Here is a 22872-nt window from a genome sequence, read left to right as displayed (position 1 = left end):
GATTTACAGAGCATTTTTTCCACTTCAGTGTGGCTGCTAAGGCTGTAAATACACAGCACGTACTCATGGTACAAACTGCTGTACTCCTGCATGCTGGAGTTATACACACCGCATGCTGTGTGTTCAAGTCATAGAATCACAGAATCATAGAATAGCCTGGGTTGAAAAGGACCACAGAGATCATCAATTTTCAACCCCCTGCTGTATGCAGGGTTGCCAACCACCAGACCAGGCTGCCCAGAGCCACATCCAGCCTGGCCTTGAATGCCTCCAGAGATGGGGCACCCACAGCCTCCTTGGGCAACCTGTTCCAGTGTGTCACCACCCTCTTCTGAGTGAAAAAACTCCTCTGTAGTAACTTAAAAACAACAACAACAAAAAACCCAACACCATTTTAGCAGTTACATAAATAAATTTGGTGTTGCATAAGCTGTCAGCAGATACATACGTATTGAAGATTATGCTGCTGCCAAAAGTGAGTATTGTGTAGAATGGCACTCAGAAGGCTCCCCACATTTTTTTTTCCATGTTATTCTCAGAGATTGTCAGATGGAGAAGCTAACAAAGACGGCAGTTTTACTTGTATCACGAATGTATCCTACTGCACTGATGACAGTAGAACATTTGTTTGTTTATACCACAGGTCTTGGTCTCCTGGCTGACAAAAGAAATGCCTTGTAATCTCAAAGTCAAATTAATGGGAATCCAAGGGCCGATAGAATTTGACTGGACAATGAATGGAATGGCTTGATGTGTGCTGCTGTCACATTGTCTCCTTCTGAGGAGAAGGAAAACTCATTTATTTTCACTTCTAACAGAAGACCACTGTTTTGCGTTTTCCTACAATGTTTGTATTCATACAGCTATAAACAAATAAGCATATAATAATTAAGTCTCTCATACTTTTCCTGTGTAAATGAGAGCAAAAGTTCATAAAATTCAGTTCATACAGAATTATTTTTTTTCCTTAATCCTCATCTAAAATACCATTATCAACAGTGAGCGCAATGAATGGCTTTGAATAGACTCATACTGTGAAATCCACCTGGCTCTACAGAAAATGAAAGGTAAGAGTACAATTTTTTTCAGCAGGAAAGAATTCTATAAAATAACAGGATCAGACATTTAACTTCTAAAGCTTTTAAGCATAATAAAATTGTTATATAAACAAAGTTATCTTAGCCAAAAGGAAGGACAGAGTAGTAGTTACTTAATAATTAGTAAAAAAAAATGCATTCACAGCAGAAAACTCTCTTATTCTTTGAGGTTTCATAAAAAAAAAAAAACAACACAAATGTCTTGATTTAAATTATATATGTAACATTTCTATTTCAGCTGGGTTTTGAGCAATTTAAAATATTAGTCTGCTAACTAAAAAGACAGTTACTTCTAGGCCTGCTAGTACTCTGGCTAAGCATGTTCTTGCATAAGACCGGGATTTAAACAGTTTTTGGTCGTTGAGGTAGGCACAGGTTATAATAGGCATCCTTGCTCCAGAAGTCCGGGCCCTTCCAACCACACCAGCCCTGGCCAAGAAAAAGAAAAGACACAATTTAAATCTGCTATGAGTTCTGTCTTTCATATCCATTGTTAAACTAAGATCTATCTTAATAAAAGCAGCATCTCTTCTTTCTGTATCCCACTGCCTTCTGCTGCTGCAGAGACTAATGCTGTTCTGAAACACTGTCATTCTCACAGTTCTAATTTCTCTTCTCTTGAAGAACTTCTGCCTTCCTTAGAAACTGATCAGAGCCAAACTGAGCTCTTAATTCAAGGTGTGCTGTTGATCATGATTTACTAAATCAGTCCAGCTAAGCTTTTAAGTTTACAGAATAGGAGGTCATTAAATGAGGCGTTTCCAATGCAAAGGAGGGACAGACATACTCTGACAGAGAACATTTGTTTGTGCTGCAATAATTCTACACAGTTAGTGACCCAATACATTGTCTCCAGGACCACTACATTTCAGAAACTAACAATAGCTAACATGTATGCAGATTAACTGGGATCTGCACTTCCCATGGGAACCCACTTCTCTATGGAGAACTTACAGAATGGCCAATTTCTAATTGACCATGCATTATATAACAACATCTATGCATTCATAGATGTGTGTACACATGTACATGAAGTCTCACCTTTTCCAAAATAACATGCAGGTCTTCTCCTCCAGTGTAATGTGGGTCTAGAATCAAATATTTTATATGCCCTGTTATTTCATTCCACGCCACTCCCAGTATTGTGTGAGCCAAAACACCTCCACCTAACACAGGAGGAAAACAAACTGTTCATTTTTTTTCACTGAGATTGTCTAAATACACAAGTTGGAAATAAAAGTAGTAGTAATAAATAAAACTATTTTTCATTTTTTTTACTACTGGTTTTCTTGAAATACTCTCATTAAGATGTTCTTATGAATGATATTTGCAATGACACCAACATTTTAGATTATTTAAATACGCATACTGGTCCTATGATGAATTTGGATAAAGAATGATACTTCTCTCCTTAAAGCCAGATAAATACTACTCTTCTGAGGAGGGAAATTCTGGGGAACTGCATGATCAATTGCCCATCTACTGAGATGGAACTTCTAAAGAAGTCAGCTTCTCTCAAGTTCTGACTTTAAAAGCAGCCTTTGAGAACACCATTCAGATTGATTTTTGTTGAGGGAAATACTGAATGAAAAAGATACCAGGCAGACTAAATTGCATGGTTTTCTAGGCTCCCTGGAGAAGAACGTTATTTTAATTCACTGGGGGTTTTGACAAGCTCTTGTAAACTACTAGTACCAATGGAGTACTTTTAGTACTCTGAGTACTAATTGAAATGAAGTTCACCAGAGGAAGGCCTTGAACACTGACTGGCATTCTGTGATACTCCAGTACTCACCAATCATAACTGGAGTTCCTTCAGTCTTGAAATGATTAGCAAGTTCTCTTCCCTGCAAAGCGAGTTCAGAACCCTGGCTAGGTAAGAAATAGAACGTTGATCTGTCATCCTCGCAAGGCTTAGTTTTTTAAATTATCCATCACGTTCATTAACTGCACAGGTAACTGATTAGAAAGAGGCTGTTGTGGTTTAGAATTTTTCTGCGTAAATCTCTTGGGACAAGGTGGAAAAAAGCACAACTTCAGAGATTCTGGCTGGGCTACTGAATTCACTATAAGCCTCACTGCCACTGAAGCACCTGGAGTACCCTTGTTCTGTCATGTTTCTGCTGTTTGTCTCACACTGGGGATAGCTAGTAAACCCCAAGGGCTCCCTTCAAGAGATAAAAAAAAACCACCAGACTAGCAACATGTGTCAGCAAGGGGAAGTAACACAACTTCATCAGAGCCCAATAAAAATAAGGCACCAATAAAGGTGTTTATACTGATGTGTCTTAAGATAGCTTTCCACTTCAATTACACAAACAATTGCAATACTCATATCCAAGCTGCCTTTAAAAAATCGTATCTGAAATATCGTTAGTAATCCAGTCAAAGCAACACTGAACTTAGCCTGTTTAATTTCCCTACTTTCCTGTTCAACTCTGCTACAAAGAATAAATCTACATGGAAGAGTAAGCTGTACACATTCCATGATTCAGAGCTCACATGCTTCTGAAGGAGACTCATAATGTCCTCAGAAGGCTGTACTTCCAAAAGAGGCGGCAGAAGCTAGGCAAGGAAATACATACAGATGTTAACATCTTGTCTTTATATTTCTTCATATTGTCGCTAGCGTTTTTAAAACACAAACTAGGAGTCTGCTTCACCAGTTCCTGGAGAGATGGACTAAATACAAAGTGTAAAGCTGGAACTCTGGGAAATGGGATGGTGCATTTATCATAATGGATTTGGCACCGCTGTTGCTGATGGAGCTGTGGAGCCCTATTTGCATAAAGAAAGAGTTACAGGTGCCAGCTGAAAGTAAGTCCAAGAGAAAAATGCAGCCTTTTTGAGCTGGTCATTGGCACAGGATAGCATGACATCTCTCTTCAGCATGCTAGCGAGGCTGGCATTTCACAGTCCTGACAAACATTGCTGCTCCCTTGCAGCAGAACTGTGAGCAACTCCAAGCAGTTCACAAGGGCACATGTTCTGTATTCTTATGCACAGGAAGAAAAAACTTCCCACTAGCACAGCTGTTATAAATAACAGGTGGATATCTATCTGCAAATACGAGCTGACAAACAAAAAGATTAAAATTGGCTGTATAAAGCATTCGGAAACATTGAAGAAACAAACTTTTTTCCTACCATTAAAAATATATGTCACCATGGTTACATGCTCTTTTTGAATATCCACGGTGGTATTTAGTCTAAATAAATATAACTAATGACTAATACTTTGAATCAAATTTTCATACAGGCTAGGTTAGCATACATTCTCTACTTCATTATTTTTATTTATCACAGAGTGCTCAGAGATTTGTTATTCCGCTTACCGCTGTCCAAGTGGTAGAAATCCAGTAATTTTATTTCCAGTAGATACTGAACACTATTCTTTTTCTCCTAAATGTATTCATAGGGTTCTTTATTGCACATAAAAGTGTCAGATTGTCAGAGGGGAAATAAATCCCTTGTTTTAATGTCATACAAATCTAGGGTGGAGGGCACTACTTCCAGGCTGCCCAGCAATTTGCCTCAATTCTCCACTGGATGGGGTAATAATTTACTGTCAGTGTGTGCCTCATGATTGATGGACCGTGTTCCTGTTGTTCCAAAAATTGTGTTTGCAGATGGAAGGGAAATAGGCTGAATTGTTGCACATCAGTTTGTAGATAGTTAAGCAGTTTACAGAAAATATCTTTAATAATTACCTAACTACTGAAAATACATGGGTTCTTACCTGACAAATAGTATTTTTGATGTTATTCCAAAGAGTTGATTCAAAACAAGCTGCACCTCAATTGAACCAATCCATTGCCGTGACCCAACAAATGCTGCAGGTTTGTCTCCAGCATCAACCAGGGCCTTTGCAACATTGATACAAAGAAGCAATGCAAAACTCATCAACATAGAGCAGACTATTCGACCAGTTTTTTGCGTGAAAGAAATAGGCATATAAATACAAATGTTATGACCTTGCCAGTCAAAAGCAAACAGATGGTTACTGAATTCATTCACTGTGGTTTAGTTTTGGCAATGTCACTTGGATGCCAATACAGAAAAGTACCAGTAAGAAGAGAAAATGGAGTTGGGCTCATAGGCAGACTTCAATCTGAGATGCTGAGCTGTGTAATATTTGAGCGTACCGTTTGCAGTGGAGAAGCCACTTCACAGACTGAAGTGCCTGGATTCAAGGCATCTCAGAAAAGAATCCAAAAAACAGTAGCCTGAGGAAGAGGCCCTCCACATAACACTGAGACTTGGCATTTAAAATAAACTCTGTTCAGTTTGGAAGTTTATGTGTTGCATGCAATACTTGAGATGCCTTTTCCACTCGGGATATGTAGCCCACAAAGTCTCCCTCAAGGCTTCTGCCCTCTTCTAGAAGTCTGACAAGCTACAGGAACATACAGATTTAAGCTGATTTTACGTTTGGGGATGGACTGAGAAATGCTCGGGAAATCCAGTGTTTCTTTTATTGCTTACATCCCTGGTAGGTATGATGGAAGCCATTTCATTCAGTGAACCAAACTTTGTTAAGATATTAAGTAAATAAATGTAATACAAAATGCTGTTTGTAGAAGGCTGAAAATAACTGTGGTATTTTTTGCTAGGCATACAACTTTTTGTCACCAAGCCTACACTTTTTCTTCAGTGCTGTAAACAGAAATGAACATACTCAAATTCAAAAAAGAAAATGAAGGAAACAAAGGTTCAAGTAACAGAAGAAGCCTGCTACTTTCAAAGGCGAAACTGCAAAAGAAAGCAGTAAATCAATGCATAACATCTGGGAACTGCTGTCACTGCAGACAGAAGTCTCTTTTAAAACTGATTTTAATATGACAGATTGCATCCTTTGTTCTCTTTCATTTGGCAAAAATACTAAAAATGTTATAAACAGAACTGCTAGCAGAACACTAATCCAAGGAAATACTTAGAAAACTATTTTAATAAAACTTATTTGTACACAAACTTTTGGAGATAGCTCTCCTAGTATCAATTTTGTCAAAACTAATGGAGTACTATAGTTCAATTTAAGAGGTTAATTTAAAATATCAAACAGAAAATACATTAATCTGTGTATGGGAATTGCTGAGTCCTGGCCTGAACCAGTGATTGAGCACCAGGTGAGGAGGCACGGGTAACCCAGGCAGCACCAGAGCAACCTGAGGCAGACCCTGGGCCCACCCCTCCTCACAGTCATTTAAGGGTTAGCAGCCATAGGTATAGCTTCTCTATTTTGCTGACAGTTCTCGAGATTCTGCTAGCCTTTAGAAGGAGGTAAGCTACTTTTTCCCATACTGCTTTCTCAACTAAATCCTGACCAATACCTTTGCAAGCGTGCTCCCATCCTTGTAGAAGGCACTATTGGACCTTCTGTTGCTGCACAATTTGCCTTAAGGATAATCTTCACAGGCTTTCCTAGATTAAGTCAGTAGGTATAAAAGAATTGATCTGCCCAAGCGTTCTGTACCTGCTGAATTTCCTTGTGTGTTGGTATAGGTGCATCAATGTAACCTTGCTGCTTGAACCAAGAACAGATGGTCTGCAAAGACCGATAAGCGCAGCCCCAGCCGCTGTCATCAATCCGATCTTGCATATAGTGATGGTAACTGTATGTGCCATGCACCAAATAAACCTGCACACAGACAGATAATACAAATCAATCTGATCGCTGTAGGATCAGTTTTCAGAGGAAGCTGTACTGCTGTCACCTGGATTGTACTTTTAGTTAGGGAGTTATGAGTCTTTAGAAGAACTGAAGGTTTCTTATTTGCCCGTGATCATTCTTCTTTTTCCTATTAAACATCTCTATTCATAGCTTTATTTTCTTGCTTTGGTTCTGAGAACCTTCTAAAGTATGTACTACACATGTGAAGTACCCTCTGAAAAGGTGTACATTATTTTATAAGACGGTGCAATTTGGACAGGTGGGAGAATGGAGGAATGTGACATGCTAAAACAACTCCATTTTGTACAGAGAAACTATTTTGCTTAGGAGACCCAGTCAGATAATATCATACAGGTGAGAAAGAAAAGGTATAGAAACAAGTTACTTCTTTTGATGACAAATTTCTAAGAAAATAAAACATTTTTAAGAAGTTACATCTTGATTTAAACTTACCACACCAGACTCAGGACCAGGTGAATTAAGATGTAGATGTGGATTTCTGAGATAGCCATCTTTATATGGTTCATCTGGAAAATGGTAAGCGTTTGCTCTCTTGAAATATGGTCTGTCACACGGCAGGTTGAACAACTCATGCAATTCCTACATGCCAGTTAGAACAAAAAGTAAAGAGCACAACTGAAATTTGGGATTAAAAGAAACATCACATTCGTTTTGTCTCTATTATTAATTATGATCTTAACAAAATAGCTTAGCAAATGTAATTAGGTTGATATTCAGCATGTATGTTTAGTGCTAGACCTTGCCTCTAAGGAAGCTGAGGGAGGCTCACCTTCCATGTGAAGAGCCTGTCGTTTCACATGGTCTTGCTACACAATGCTTGCCTCTGCAGACCCATTCAAGACATCCCAAGTAACAAATAACTTATTCAAGTATGATAAAATACACCCTGACATGAACAAATTCTGTGTTTTTCCCTGTAGCAGTAAGATATGCACAGTGAGTTACAGTCTTAACTAATATTGAAAACCCAAATATGGCAGATTAAAGATCTGCTTATGGTTCAAACTGATTCAATCTATTTTTATGTTGCAATAAGAGCTCAAGATTTAACTACATCTAAAGAGATGTACTGCCTTTTTTCTACAGGAGTTAAGAATGAAAGGAATTATAAAATCATAAGCTGTCTGTATTACAGGTAAAGGATTTTATGCAGATGACCAAACACTGAGCCCAACTACACTAGTTAGAGCAACATTCAGCAATCAGTGGATGAAACTGTACAGGAGAGAGAGAGAAGGAAAGATGTATCTGGGGCCTCTGCAAATGCAAGGAACATTAGCATTAGGTTCAATAATACTTTACCTAAAAGAGAATTAAAAATCCCCACAGCTTCTACACATCTGAACAGGGAGATGAGAGGATTGTTTTCAAATTCTAGCTAGGGTTGCTCAACTGTAAGCAACAACACCCCTTGAACAACAAAAAAAAAACAACCAGGAAAAAAACACCCCAATTCTTTCAGGCAACTTGCTACATCTTGGAAGTAGTAACCACGATCAAAGTAATCTGGAAGTAGGGAACTCAGAGAATCAGAAATATGATACAGATTGGTTTAATCTAAAATAAATCCTATATAGTTATGTTTCATCACAAAAATGGGATTTGATACATTTTATGAAATTTTTAATAGATCAATTTTACACTACATGTATAATTAAAAAAATCAGGATCTGTTAGTATTACTTCTACACTGGCTAAATGAAAAGCTTTACCCTTGCTTCAGTGATAATAACAATAAAAATAAAAATTAGGTTATCTTAGTAGTTGTTGTATACTGGCTACATGAAAACACTTTACCTTTCTATAACTTTCCAGTTGATCATCTGAAATACCTGTAGGGTAGGAAATTGTTACCAGATGATTTTTTCCTGGTAACATGAAATGAAACTGCTCTGGTACCACAATTGATGTTCCCTTCATGTATTTCATGATGCATCTTTCCATATCAGTTAATTGCTTGTGAATTGCTTTCACCAGGAGATTTTGTACCCTGTGAATTGTAAGGGACAACACTTAACTAGCAGAACAATGATAGTGTCAAACAGAAACAAATCCTATGGGAAAAACAGAAAGAAAGAATACAAAGACTTTGCATCTCCCACCTTCAACTACCCCTTAGCATAATTCTGAGAATACAGTCATCAGATGTACTCATTTTTATACACAGTGACTTGTAAGAATGACAAGAATCTTTACAGTATTTTTTCAGTTCCTTGCTCAGCAATGGCTCTGTGTTATCCCATCTATCAGACAGTGATGAACTGATTTTTTTTTTTTTTTTTTTGTAGGTAGCAAAAGGATTGTGTCTCATGAGGATCAAGACTAAGAAGTGTCTACAGGAGTTACTATTGCTTACAGTCAAATTTCAGCATATGAATACTACATACTCTTTTATTAAATTGATACATGATAATGATAGCTATCCTTTACAAGAAAAACAAAGTGGAAAATAAATAGAAAAAAATTACAAGTTCAGGATAATACTTACTTTCCCCACGTTTCTTCTGGAGAAACAGAAACAACAACATCAACTGGCAATGTCATGTTAACGTAGTGGTGCTCCTTATTTTCTCTTTCGATGACTGGAGCCAAAGCATCTAATGAAGATGTCATCTCTAACATGAGGTCAATATTGATTACCTGCTGCTGCACAGAAGAAAGACACCAGCAGTGTATCTCCAGCAATACATTCTCCAAGAGGGCAAAAGGAAAACTGTACGAAGTTTGATATGAAGTTCAGTAATGAAATAACTGGGTTAAAGACTGAAACTTCTGTGTATAGATCTGCACTCATGCTGAGCCTTAACAACTTTAAAGGGTTTTTTCTAAGTCCTTTTCCACAGATTAGGCTAGGGAGGGCAGATTAACAACTTTTAAGTGATGGGTCTTCAGATAGAAATTATGAGTGTGGTGAGACACGTACCATGTCTTGTAGCTTTTTATCCTTTTTCTTGCCAAGCTTTCGTCGGGTCTCATCATCTTGATCAAAGCTGAAGTACCAACAGAAAATTGCATATTCTAGAAATTGCTCTAATCCTTTACAATTTTTTTTTTTTTTTAATATACTTACTGTATAAATCGTTTTATCTCCTTGCAAGCAGAATCATCAGTCAGCTCTGGAATAGTGTTGATACCATTGTTGGGCCACACATAGACTGAACTGTGGCAAACTCTTAATACAAGAACATCTGAGGACAGCTTATTTGCAAGATCACTGAAAACGTATTTCAATGCACTTTTTGCTGATGCTTCTGAAACACAGTAAGTATAAAATTAAATTCTCTCATTTCTGTCATGGCTGCTGGACTAACATTTCTTTAATTGATGTTTTCATAATGAACGTAAGTGCAAGTGCTATTATAATCCGAAAAATGACTGTGAGAACAAAAAGTAATATAAGATTTCACTTGGCAGGTGTGCCACAACAAAGGCATACTATTTTCCTCAGCTTCCAAGTAACAACCTACACTATCATTTATTCTCCCATCAAGCCTGCAAGCTTCTGTGGATAGAAAAGCTGCTGTATATGCATGTATCTGATCTTTTCAGTAAATCCTGGAAAGATCGAATCAGATCTGCATATCACTGACTTCAGATCATTTTCCAAACAACTGCCCTAAAACATACTAAGTTTTTGGAAAAAGAGAGAGTACAGTTCATCTGCAGACCAAATTTTGGAAAAGATAGATGCGTAACCAAATCAGCCACACTTAGGCAAGCCTGAATCTTAATTACTGGTACAGACTTCTGTCTTTTAGATCTTAATTTGACTTACTAACAGTTTCACACATTCTTTACAACCTGAACCAATGCTGCATATGACAAAGCAACTTCTGCATATTATGAGTATTGTCTTCCTTACTTACATGATCAACATGTACCTACAATGTAGTAAGGAATTAAAAAGGTCTCTCACAGAATCATTAAGGCTGGAAAAGACCACTGCAATCATTTAGTCTAGCCATCAAATGACAGCCTAGCTGAGGATGGCTTCGATCCATTGACCTTTGGGTTATGAGCTCAGCAAGCTTTCACTGGATGCAATGCCCAATTGTATTTCTTCAACTCATTAACTTAGATTTGGCCACTATTGACTTCTACACTCAGAGCCCTTAAAAGCTAAATTATTAGGAAAAAAACAAACAAAACTTGTCCCTAGAGATAGCCAAGGTCAGGCAGGAGGGGCTGTGAGCACCTGATGGAGCTGTAGGTGTACTTGTTCAGTGCAGGGAGTGGAACCACGTGGCCTTCAGGGGTCCCTTCAACTCAAATGATTCTATGACCTAGTAAAATGCCAAGAAAACAATTTTGTAAAAGAATCAACGATAGCCTTACAGACGCACCATCAGTAGTTGCTAGCTGAAACGCCAAATCCAAGCCACCTCTTATTCTGAAGAGTATGTCCATGGCTTCCAGAGTTACCTAGGGACAAAAAAGAAGTCATTAAGTTATTTCAACATGCTTTCTCTCAGGCTACACTTGACTTCCAACGCCACGGTGTGGAGGCAAGGCCAGTGAATAAGCAGGGAGCCGAAAGGCACACCGGCACCTACCTCCCACAGCCATCCTCCGTTGCACGAGTGCTGTTACAAGCCGCCCACGAGAGCCGCGGGGTGAATGGCCCTTCCTCGCAGCCACGCCGGCTGCGCGCGTAAGAAAAACGGCAAAGGGGCTCGGCAGGCAACCCTCGCCACGCCGCTAACCGGGCAGACAGGGAGCCCTCCAGCCCGGCCCTCTCTCCCCCCGCCATGAGGTGGCGCTGTGGCCGTTGCCCACCCGCGAGGACCCCCTGGGGGAGGCGGGCTTACCACGTCCGTCAGCGCCGCAGCGGGGGCCGAGCCCGGCCGCATCGTCTCTGCGCAGGCGCATTCCGCCCCGCAGGGAGGAGGCGTGCAGGGCGGTCGCTGTTGCGGGCCGTACCAATGCAGGGCGCGGGGCGGAGGTGGGCTGCTTGTGTACCTGGGGGCGTCAGGAGCCGCGCGCCGAGCCCGCCTTTTCCCGAGGGCGCGAGGCACGAGGCTGTGGTAGCGGGCTTGCGCGCCGTGCGGCAAAGAGGGCTTAAAGCCTTATTGAATTAAAATTTGATTGCAGTCCGTTCTGCACTTCCAGCGTAAGCAAAGTGCGCCCAGTGCTGCCACCACGTTTCAGCACGGAGTCTATATAAAGCGCTCTGCTATTGCACGTGCTTCCAGTGCTGCCTGGTGGCTGTGGTGCTCCGGTGCAGGTGCAGCTCCGGCGCGGCGTTATTCATCTCGTGCTTTCTGCTGCACGAGTTGCTGCCGAGCCCATCTCTCGGACCCTCCTGTGCCCACACAGTTATTTACAAAGGGACTCGTCTGACCTCCTCGCCCTCCTTCCAGCTCTGCTCAGGTACTTCAGCTGTTTGTTTAACACCACCTACGTATCCTCGATTTTTTCCAGCAGTTGGTATATTTCATGATGTTGGTAGGCAGCTTTCCTAACCGACGAAGCAGTTTCTTCAGTGTCAGCTGTGCTGGCTTCCTCTCCGAGGCAGCTCTGCGCCCAGCTAATTCTGACCCCACGTCTGCTGCTTTTGGCCCAGGCTGTCCGCCTTGTTCACATCCCTTCGTTCCTTGGACTTCTCGCCCAGGCATTGCCCTGCCTTCTGTCGAGCTTCAGTCAAGGTGATGTTGAGGAAAAACAAACATCTGCTATAAACAGTTTGCGCTGGAATCAAGAAGAAATGGCAAATATGCACTATGAGCAGGTCTTGGGTTGTGGTTGGAGGGCTTCTTAAATTCACAGAATGACAGTCATAGGGGTTAGAAGGGACATAGGGAAGTCACTGAGTGCAGCCCCCTGCTAAGGCAGGCTCCCTGCGATAGGTGTATTGCACAGGGAGGCATCGGATGGGTTTCGAATATCTCCAGAGAACGAGACTCCACAGCCCCTCTGGGCAGCCTGATCCAGTGCTCCATCACCCTTATCGTAAAGTAGTTCTTCAATTCCGTTTCTGCATTTTATCCCAAATTTGTCCACTCCGCGTCCTATACTGTTAACTGAAAGTGACTAAAATCATTGGTGGAAGTAATCCCCAAGATGAAGGAGGCTTGCTTTTTAGTGAAAATTGACCACTGTTATGGTACTTGCGGGTGTAATGTTACAGAAAGAGCCAGTGATGTATTCAGTACAATCAAGCATATTGGTAACAATGTCCTAGCCCTGCTGTACATAACAAACTCCAACACCTGCACTGGATATGGAGGAGTACTGGTGAACTCACTGTGACAGAGCAATTCTACTTTTTTTTTGAGCATAGAATAGGTCACTGTAGAGAGTTACTGAGTTACTTTTTCTGTCATATTTTTAAGATCTGTTCCTCAAAATCCAGACTTAAAAAAAGATATTAAGCCATGAGTTCATTAATTACTTAACATTTTCCTTAAAGTTTCAAATGCAAGTTTAAGCAACAGTGTTTTATTTAGTAGTCTGCTATTCAGTGCTTTTATATACTTTCTCATGAAAAATATTTTAATGAAATCAATTATATTGTAGATTGGCACTTTTATTTTTCCTTTCAGTTGAGAGCATGAAAGGAGACACATTTGGTCCTTATCTAAGCCATTCTGCTGACCATTATATAATTAAGAAAACTGTGGCTGTCCCATCCAGTAAAGAAGAAAATTCTCCATCCTCCTCATGGACCAAAAAGCAGACCTGTTACAAGTGTAACAACTTTAAATGTCACAAGGTAAGGTGCTTTAATTTAAGTTCGTATTTCATGTGTGCAGTCTACCAAAATTCATTAGGACAGCTGTTTACTTTCTATATTAATTGAATAATTGAAGGAATTAATTATTGACAAAAAGATAATAAACGTGTGAGGAGCCTTGCTTTCAACATTTATTCCTAAACTAGCGTGAGTCACTGAGAAAGTATTCTAGAGACCTTCAAATTAGGCAGTACAGTTATAATTGAAAAATATTTTAAAATATGTTTTCTGACTTAATAAATGTAAAAAAGAAAGAAGAAAAAAAAAAAAAAAGACTGAGAATGCTCCTGTTAAAAAACAGAATTTAGTTTTTGTTTTCATTTATGTTAATGGAATAAAATTGGCTCCTTCTACTGGCAAATGTAATACCAGTTATCTCAGCCTGTGAAGTTTTTGAAACAATGGCATTCACGTTAGATCATGACTAACGGTCATGTGGTTGTGTAATGTTAGAAGAGATTTATAATACAGTGGATTTATATAGGTATACAAGGACACTTTTTGCCTTTTAAAATCATACTAAGTCATAACCTTTATTTTAAAATATTTTTCTGTACTTGGCTTTATTGTAATTCATGCTGGTAGTCAGGATTGTGTTCTTTAGAATTATTTAAAGAAATCAAATTTAAATGGGATTTCTAAGACTGCATGTAGAACAGGTAAGCATAGATGTACAAATAGATGTGCATTTGTTTGTGTACTCCACAAGAAAAATATATGACATATTTTAGAAATATTTGATTAAAAATTGGAAAACAGTCTTAGAAGAATGTCACAGAATTATCTCTATATCTGTGTCCACGACACAGAGGATATTTCACATTTGTGATTTGTGTTTTACCTATCTAGTGAGGTTTAAGAAATACACCTTTTATCCACCTGTGGCTGTGGCTGGATGTGGGCCCTTGGAACGATGCATTTGTTGCACAGAATTCTTCCCAGTATAAAAATGAGGACATTATACACATTCATTAATCTGAAGATATTCTATACAATAGCAATCTAGCTGAGTTTCATGTACATCTGTACAGATGAAAACTATATTACAGCTGGACTAACACCAGACATATTAAAGCCACTTTTCCTTCTTGGAAGGCCCAACAGAGTTGCATATTCAAAGCCTAGGGCTCATGAGAGCCATATCCAGAAGACTCAGATTACCAGAAAAACAAACAGCAGTTTTATAACATGAAGTTTGTTTCCTTCCAAAGAGGATCTCACAGATATAAAAGTTTATTTGTAAATGTGAGTAAGAAAATAATTTTAATTCCAGACGTCTTGTACTGAAGTATATTGGGAAAGGCCATTCATTAATCAGTCTTAAAATTTGGCTTTTGTTGCAAATACAAAATCATCTGTAATATAATTATATATAGTAGGACAGACAAATCCAGAGTCTTATACCTGGAGAGCAATAACCACATGTCAGCACAGGTTAGGGACTTAACCTGCTGGAGAGGAGCTCTTAGGAGAAGGACCTGGGTGTCTTGGCGGACAGCAGGTCATCCATGAGCCAGAAGTGTGCCCTGTTGGCCAGAAAGGCCAATGGTATCTTGGGGGGCATTAAAAAGAGAGTGCTCTACCCTGGTGAGGCTGCATCTGGAATATGTGTCCAGTTCTTGGCTCCTTAGTTCAAAGAATGAAGACATACTGCAGATGTCTGAACTGTACAATATACTGTACATCCCTGCCACTGATGAATGAGTTAAGACAGTTTTTTATAAATGCAGTTTATTTTTGGTACATATTAGAAATAACCATAAAAAAAAAGATTATCAGTGGAGGCACTGCAACTTTCTGTGACTTTCCAAGAAAGTAAATGCCAGAAGTACCACTGAGGAACGTGACCAATTCTGAACAGCGGCAGCAAAATGTTTCCGCATCCTTTAACAGGCAGTGCCTTGAGAAGAATTAAAAAATCAATGCATGACTTTGCTGCGATTCAAAGAAGTAAAATAACATCATAGAAATGCTACTTTTTGTGAGTTTCAACATGCAGAGATTTTACTGTCGACCTCCTGCTCGTTCTAAGCAATGTGTCCCAGTTGATCATTTTGCAGGTGTAGCTGCAGAACGTGCACATCAACCGCAGAGGGCGCTACAGCACTTGCGAATTGCTTCTCAATTAGTTCTTATTTGGTATCCTTAGTTCTTATTTGGAAGAAAATCTTGATTTCTTATTTAGGAATTCACTTCTATAAAATGTATAAAATTAAGTTGTCTTTACACATGTGATGTTGTGTGAAGCAGCTGCTTGAGAGAGTGCAAATGCTTAGTCTTTTCAATCTCCTTCAGCTAGGAAAGAGAAATAGGAGCACCTGTACTTTGCCATGATGCTGCTCTTTGCTTTTGACATTGTGTAGGCCATAAAATGGACTGCAGAATCAGCACAGCAAGTGCCTCAGTGCGTCAGTGTGCTGTCACAGTCTGTTTGGTACAGAGAAGTAGCAAGGGAATATATGCTGTTTTACTACATAATCTCACTCTGATGAACACAGTCATAGCATGTTAATTAGCTAAAGAGTAAGTAAAGTATTTCTGAATGTTTTTTTAAAACTGAAATCTTGCTGGCTGCTGATTTCCAGACACAGATCGAGAGATGATATAAAATATCAGACATAGAACTGAATAATATTTGCAGCATTTCTATGCAGTATCATTGTTGAATTTTGGACATGCTTGCACTGGCAAGGGAATTGGAACAGAACTTCCCATTTCACTTGAGAATCCTTCTAAGCTGTGTTAATTTCTAAGTAAGCATTCTTTAAATTGGAAAGCCTCACTACAGGTCCCACGTGTGTCTTTTTCCCAGAAGAATACTTTCAGCTTCAGATTGCTAAGTAGCACCTGTAACTACTGAGGTAGTTGCTATGTAGTGAGCAAGGCAAGTTTAACTGAGTTCTACCCTGGACCTAGGAGTTGGTTGCTAATGCATTCTGTGCAGAACTTACTTGAGTAAGAAGCTGCTAGGTGTGCTGTCTGTCAGCTCCTTCAAGCAGGCCCAATTAGTAAATGTTGAGGGAGCAAATCATAATTAGGACTGAAGTGTCCCTGAAGCTGTGAAGATAAACTCTAGCTTTTTGTTTGTCATGTGTTGAATAACAATGTGTTGAATTCATATTTATGAAATCAATACTGATTAGAAGTAATTGTAATTTTCTGTTAAATATCTAAGTAAGTGCTTCTATGTACAGAAGCAAACATTATTCTGCAAATTTTAGATGTACGTTGTGCAGAGAGGAATAGACGTTTGTCAAGACCTCCTTAAAACGTGGCATTGCCTTTGTTGTTGTTAGTTATGGGGTTATCATAGAGTCATTACTGTTGGTCTGGCCCTGGTTCTTCTTCCATAGGGCTCGGTTCTTTTCTCTGCTTCAGGTTATATTCTAAAGTCAAACAGTATTCCTCAGGTGGTCATAGAAGTTAAACTATTGCCAGTAGTCAGAGATGTTTTTCTATGAGGTGATATTATTAGGAAGCTGAGAGACCATCATTGTTCTGCAGGGGGCTGATGGGAAATGCATGTGGTGCTTTGCAGGGAATAATAATAAGTTTCAGAGATCCAATGCTGGTTTTTGTTCCTATTGAACACTAACTAACCTACTGAAGTCAGTGGGAGTTTTACTACTGGCTTCAGCAAAAGTAAGAATAGGTCCTCTGTCACTTCATCAGCACTTGTCCACATAAGCCAGGTTATACACTGAGAAACAAACTGATTTGATTCCTGACTTGGAGTATTGCTGTGGTTAAGGCCAAGCACCTGCAGAAGTATGAATTCTGTATTTTGCATCCTCTGAGTTCAGAAGATCACTGTGAGTTACAGAAAAATGCCCAATAGGTGCATTTAACTTAACTGCTGTGACAAGAAGATTGGTATAGGCCAATGAAATTTCAAGATGGGAGAAAATCTTTTATCATCAGGTAATTGGAGTGCTAAACCTATGTTGTAAGCAAAGCTCTTGTTCAAGTTATGTTATAGCAACCTAGTGTGGGTTTCTGTTATGAAAAATGCAGGGCATTGATGTTGATAGCTTGTCACGTGATGGGTTATAATGTCTTTGATTTCTGTTGCTGAAGATAGTGGCATTTGTCTGTTTTTTGGGATCTGTGTGATCAACTAAAAACTGCATTTTGCAGTGGACACCACTGTAAAAACACGATTAGTGTTTTCTAGGTTCTGTTTCTGTACACTATTAGGTTTTCCATTGGTGTTGAAAAGTTGTTTCTTATCTTTCAGCGCCATCAGAGAGCTGTGTTTTTTGCTGTTATGAAGGAAAACAGAATTTTCTGGCAAATGGGGTGTTGGCACTTTGCATCTTTTAACTCCATTTTGTCAGCCTGTGTACTTTGTCCTGGTGCTCAGAGCTTGTCTTTTTCCTACAAGTCTATGAGGTCAAGCAGCTGTAGAACTCACAGGTTGTGTGGTGTGATAATTGCTAGGGTGAAATGAAAGGCAACGGTGAGCCTTGCTAGAATGTTACAACCGTGATGCAAAGCTCAAGTGGTCGTGTTCAGCTTCTGCTCCTATGCTTTTGTTCGCTGTTACGTGAAGAAATCCAAGTGTCTGGCTGGAATGATGTCTCGCCTTTAAGTCTAACTGCATAATCGTGTGTTTCTGAGCTGTTCTCATCAGCTGAACCTGTGGTTCATGTTGAAGATGACCAAACTGGTTGTGCTGAGCCACACGGATCCCGATGGCTGTATTGCTGAAACAGTGACAAAGAGGGCTGTTGGAGATACCTCTGCTCTGCCTTTTCCCAAGTTTGAAGAATCACTTGCTATCTTTCTCCTTCCTGTGCTCCTTATGTTCTCCTGGAGTGCTGATGGTTGGGGGAAGGAAGGATGGTTTTATTCAATGTTGGAAATCTTTGGTATTTTGTTTCTGTTAATGTTAGATTAAGAGACAGTTAAAATTGTAAACATGGAGCAACATTTTATTAGCATAGTTCACTGTGCAGATCTGTAACCTTTGCTACGTTTCTGCAAATTGATAAAAGCAAACGTTTTTTAATATTAGATTCTGCATTCGATTTATAATGATTGTATATAATGGTTTTGTTCAGCTTAATGTGAGAATGAGTGCAATTGCTTTGAGGGGATTATATGTTTCATTCAGTTCCTATTTTGCTTTTCTCCAGCTGTGTGTGTTGAAGCCCTTCTCATCATGGAGAGAATGGATTTGATAATTTTTTTCCCTACTGTTGTAAACTCTGTAGTCTGCAGCAGGGGTGTAAAACAGGATATAATGTTTCAATGGTATTTTAGAAAACTACACGGAATACAAAAAAAATTAAGAACCAGGCCTGACGTTTTTTTTTCTTCTGAGTGACTAGAAAAAGGAGTACATGAACATATACTGTGCTATTAATCAAGCACTTAGAAAATAAACATTCTAATATCAAAAGCCTTCAGAGAATCATATCATATCCACAGAATGGCTTGGGTTGGAGGGGACATTACAGACCACTCAGCCCCAACCCCTGCTGTGGGCTGGGTGCCCCCCACCAGCTCAGGCTGCCCAGGGCCCATCCAACCTTGGGCACCTCCAGGGATGGGGCACCCACAGCTCTGGGCAGCAGTGTCAGCGCCTCACCAGCCTCATAGTGAAGGAGTTTCTCCTAACATCTAACCTAAACCTCTCCTCTTCTAGTTTACAACCATTCCTCCTTATTCTGTTGCTATCAGATCATGTAAAAAGTCAGTCTCTGTCTTGTTTATCAGCTCACATTGAATTTCTCAACAACCAGCACTGCAGGTCCTTCCTTCTATTGTGTCAACTGCACCACTCAGCTAAGTGTGATCATCAAGCTTGCTGATCCCACTGTCAACATCACTGATAAGGAAGTACAGATGGCATTCTGGACTCCAGAAATGACTAGGTTTTGAGGACCGTAAGGATATACAGAAGAAGTTTCAGTATTTCACCAAGATTGCTCATGTGTACATGTATATTCACACCTAAATGTTTTGCAGGAGGAGCTTACAATGTTAGGCTCAATAATTAATATGAAATTCTACTAAAAAATCCATATTTTAGTAGTATTGTTGTGAATTCATTAGCACCAATTTTGTAAGCTTTCAATCAAACACATAACTCAAACTGTTTCAAAAAATATGCTGATTTTGTTTCAAAAATATGACTTTTGAGTCCATGATTTTTCAATATCTGAGCAAATTGCCCTGAAGTTTGCTGTTCTGATGTGTAATAATTGTCCTGCTTAAGAATAGCAAGAAGCTCTGAGAGTGCTTTTAATTTGTGTCTACCGAGTTCATAATGCAATTGTGATCTGTATTTCAAATATAATTCAAAGTGTAACAAGGATGCAAATCTCTGAAGCTCATTTTGTGACGTTTTCAAGGCAGGAGAAATCTGACCATATCATTATTAGTTAATGAACTGCTGTTAGATCAGTTGTTTTCTTTGAAAGTAACATTTCAAAGTTCAAATATTATTTTGTTGCTGCTCGGTCTGCATTGTTGCAAATAACTGTCCAGTTTAACTTTTTCAAGAGATGTAGAATCGCCTCTGAACTGTCTTATTCCAGCATTAAGCACGTTCACTTGAAAACTATTTTCTTTAGTTATTTTTTTCCCCTTTTTATTAATTTGGATATTGTTTCCATTTATTTGCACCTTACTTAGTCTTCATGTATTTTTTTTTTCCTATCTATGAAAAGCATGATAAAAATAAGGCAAAAATTTGCAGCAGCAATCAAAGGACAATTTAGGAGAAGGCAAAAGGAGTACGTAGGAAATCTCTGATGTTTGTTTTGCTGTATTATAGATTAGTAATGTTGCTAATATCACTAGATTTCTGGTACATTGGTTTCTGTCTTATTTGCATACAAATAAGTTTTCCATAGAAAATATACCAGGAATTTGGATAATAGAATGGATTCTATTAATCTGCATTTCCTACAAAATATTTATACAGTCATTGTAAAAAGCATCTTGCTTGCCTGCACTTGAAATTTGCTTCTCTTTTTTATATTGCTGTTGAAAACTGGTTCTATAGCTGTCATTGTTAGGGTGTTAAAAGCATCCATATTAAATCGTGTGTTTATTTGAATTTCTTTTTCAAAATATGAAACAAGAATTGTCCTTCTAGGAAACACTAAGAGCAATTTAAAAGGCACTCTTACGTATGTAAAAGTTATGTACTAGAACATTGTACTTTTAGCTGTCTGGAGTGAGGTTAAGGATGCCGTCTGAAGGTTATAGTGAATATACATGGGAAGGATGAAATGTTTGGGAGTTAAAAAGATATGACAATCCATGCACTGAGCAAGGGATTATCAACTGAATGACACAGAAATGCTGTCATGGTGTGCCATAAATTGTGCATCTCTTCAGGCTTTTGTCACCTTTCTCAGAACTGAAAGAGATCACGATTTTCTTTTTCACATTCCCAATTTATGTATCTTCTCCTGAAGTAGAAAACATCTTACCCTTTTTCCTTTGCTCTCCAGGTAAATATGTAGGACTTATTTTCTAAAGAACAGCTGCTGTGGGAATGTATACTTTTTGTACTAGCCTAGGTAGAGCTTGGGCAGGAGAAGGCCTGAACTGCCTTTAAGTGAATTCCCTGTTTCTTCATAAAGGGGATGGAACTGGATCAGGATGCTGATTAATGACAACATTCTGCTGCCAGTTAAGCAGACATTTTTCTTCCTCAAGTGACCGTCATTTTCTTCAGAGGGCCAAATTCTGTTGTGAAGTTCATTACTGAAATGCCCTCTATCTTACCGAGACGGTTATGGCTTGAATTCCTGTCTTTCATGAATCTACATTACGTATTTTCCATTGATTATATTCTACAGAAGGACATATTAAGTGACATGAAAAACCCGAAACTGCTCATTTTTTGCCTTGATTGTAATTGTGAAGCAGTAAGAATCATACTTCATTTCTTAGAAGAAAAAGGGCCCATACTTTTTACTTTCTAAGTAGTGTATTTACAGATTGAAAATAAATTGGAACAGGAGAAATTTCAGCAGGCTCAGTACACTTGCCTGTATTGCCTTTTCACTCTCTCTGACAGCTCACAATAATTACTGTTTTAGGTAGAGGTTTAATAAATACTGTTCATTGCTGAATTAACTGCTGCCTTGAAACAAAGATCAAAACCTTGATTATTTTACTTAGTTCATACTATTGGTATTCAAAAGAATATTATGGCTGTGGAGTTCTGAGCTAATTAACAGGTTAAGGTACCACTTAACTTTGATTTTGCTTCCCTGAGACTTTAAATACATCTTGAGAGCATTCTTCTTTCCATGGATGCTGTAATATTGTGCAGTGTGGATCATTGCTGTGCCTGTGGATGCCATACTTGCTGGAATAGAGCCACTTTTTCAGCCTGAGATCTTAGAATAGCTCCAATTCACAACTTCCTTCGATCGACTGTTTGGGCTTTATAGAAATGGTGTATAAACCCTTTGTAGAATCATTAATTCAACAGTTCTTCCCATGCATTCTTCATCAACCTTTCGCTCTTCCTATTTATTCAATAATTTATTGACCAGAATGTTAAACATGAATAATTAAAGCCAGTAATATATCTACTGGATTGTTGTGAGATAGCTCTCACAAAATTTGGTTACAGTTGAACATGGAAAAGTTGACGTTGTCTTTCTCTTCATCAGCCTAATTCTGAAATTCTATTAAGAAAAATAAAAACTTGTGTGTGGGGAAAGGTTTTTATAGAGAAGTCTTCCTTGATGAGTTTTCAGACTCTTGATATTTAAATTTTTATAGGATTTCAGACAGTAAATTAGAAGACAGTAATAGGAAGCCTTGCAAATATGCAAGATATGTAGATCTTTGTTACATCTGGGAGCCATATAGTTTCCAAAATTCTGAATCTCTTCCAGAAATTTCTTCTCTAAGCCTTACCTTTTCCATTTATAGTGCGTTTTTTATTGCTTTTTTTGCTGAGCTATCTCTGTAGGTGTGGGTTTGTCTTGCATATGCAGCTGATACCATGGTGGTTTTTTTCCCCTGTAAGCATAGCTGTAACTTAATTTACCTCACACCTGTCTTCCTTTCTATTTCTTCCTCCTGATGGTGGACATCATCCTTCAGTGACTTTGAGAGTTCTTACCTTAGTGTCTGTGAACTCTGAATGAGATGAGCACGCTCACCTGGGGAGGGAGGCAAGGAAAGGAATGAAAGATTATCACTGCACTTCCTAGCACTTCCTTCCTCAGTTCGTGGCGAGGTCTTTCCCCTGTTCCACACAGATGCAACAAGTGCAGTAATGTCACAAATGAGCTTTTGCTGTGGTTTGATACTTTTAATGTTTATTTCTAGGGTTAACAGAAAAGTCATTCTGATACCTGACCAGTTTTC

At 38.9% G+C, this 22872-nt stretch overlaps 1 protein-coding gene across 4 annotated transcripts; it reads right to left on the bottom strand.

The window, feature by feature from the left end:
• Positions 1-753: 753 nt before the first annotated feature.
• Positions 754-11654, bottom strand: UFSP2 (UFM1 specific peptidase 2). Of its 4 annotated transcripts, none has more exons than XM_042871772.1 (12): positions 11597-11654; positions 11132-11210; positions 9859-10039; positions 9712-9778; positions 9277-9434; positions 8586-8778; positions 7221-7367; positions 6570-6734; positions 4836-4960; positions 2893-2969; positions 2139-2263; positions 754-1526 (listed from the first exon to the last, which is right to left on the bottom strand). In XM_042871772.1, the coding sequence occupies exons 1-12, from the start codon at positions 11636-11638 to the stop codon at positions 1440-1442; spliced, it is 1446 nt and encodes a 481-aa protein (XP_042727706.1). In that variant the 5' UTR covers positions 11639-11654; the 3' UTR covers positions 754-1439. The 4 variants fall into 4 exon arrangements, with proteins under 4 accessions (XP_042727706.1, XP_042727707.1, XP_042727708.1 ...); XM_042871773.1 differs by having other exon boundaries at positions 9277-9431; XM_042871774.1 differs by having other exon boundaries at positions 9859-10036.
• Between the last annotated feature and the right edge of the window lie 11218 nt (positions 11655-22872).

This window comes from Lagopus leucura, unplaced genomic scaffold (assembly GCF_019238085.1).
Source record: "Lagopus leucura isolate 7727_CA_CO unplaced genomic scaffold, USGS_WTPT01 Super-Scaffold_100004, whole genome shotgun sequence".
Classification (NCBI taxonomy): Eukaryota; Metazoa; Chordata; class Aves; order Galliformes; family Phasianidae; genus Lagopus; species Lagopus leucura.
Note: the sequence above shows the minus strand (reverse complement) of the source record. Positions and strands in the feature narration are given on the sequence as shown.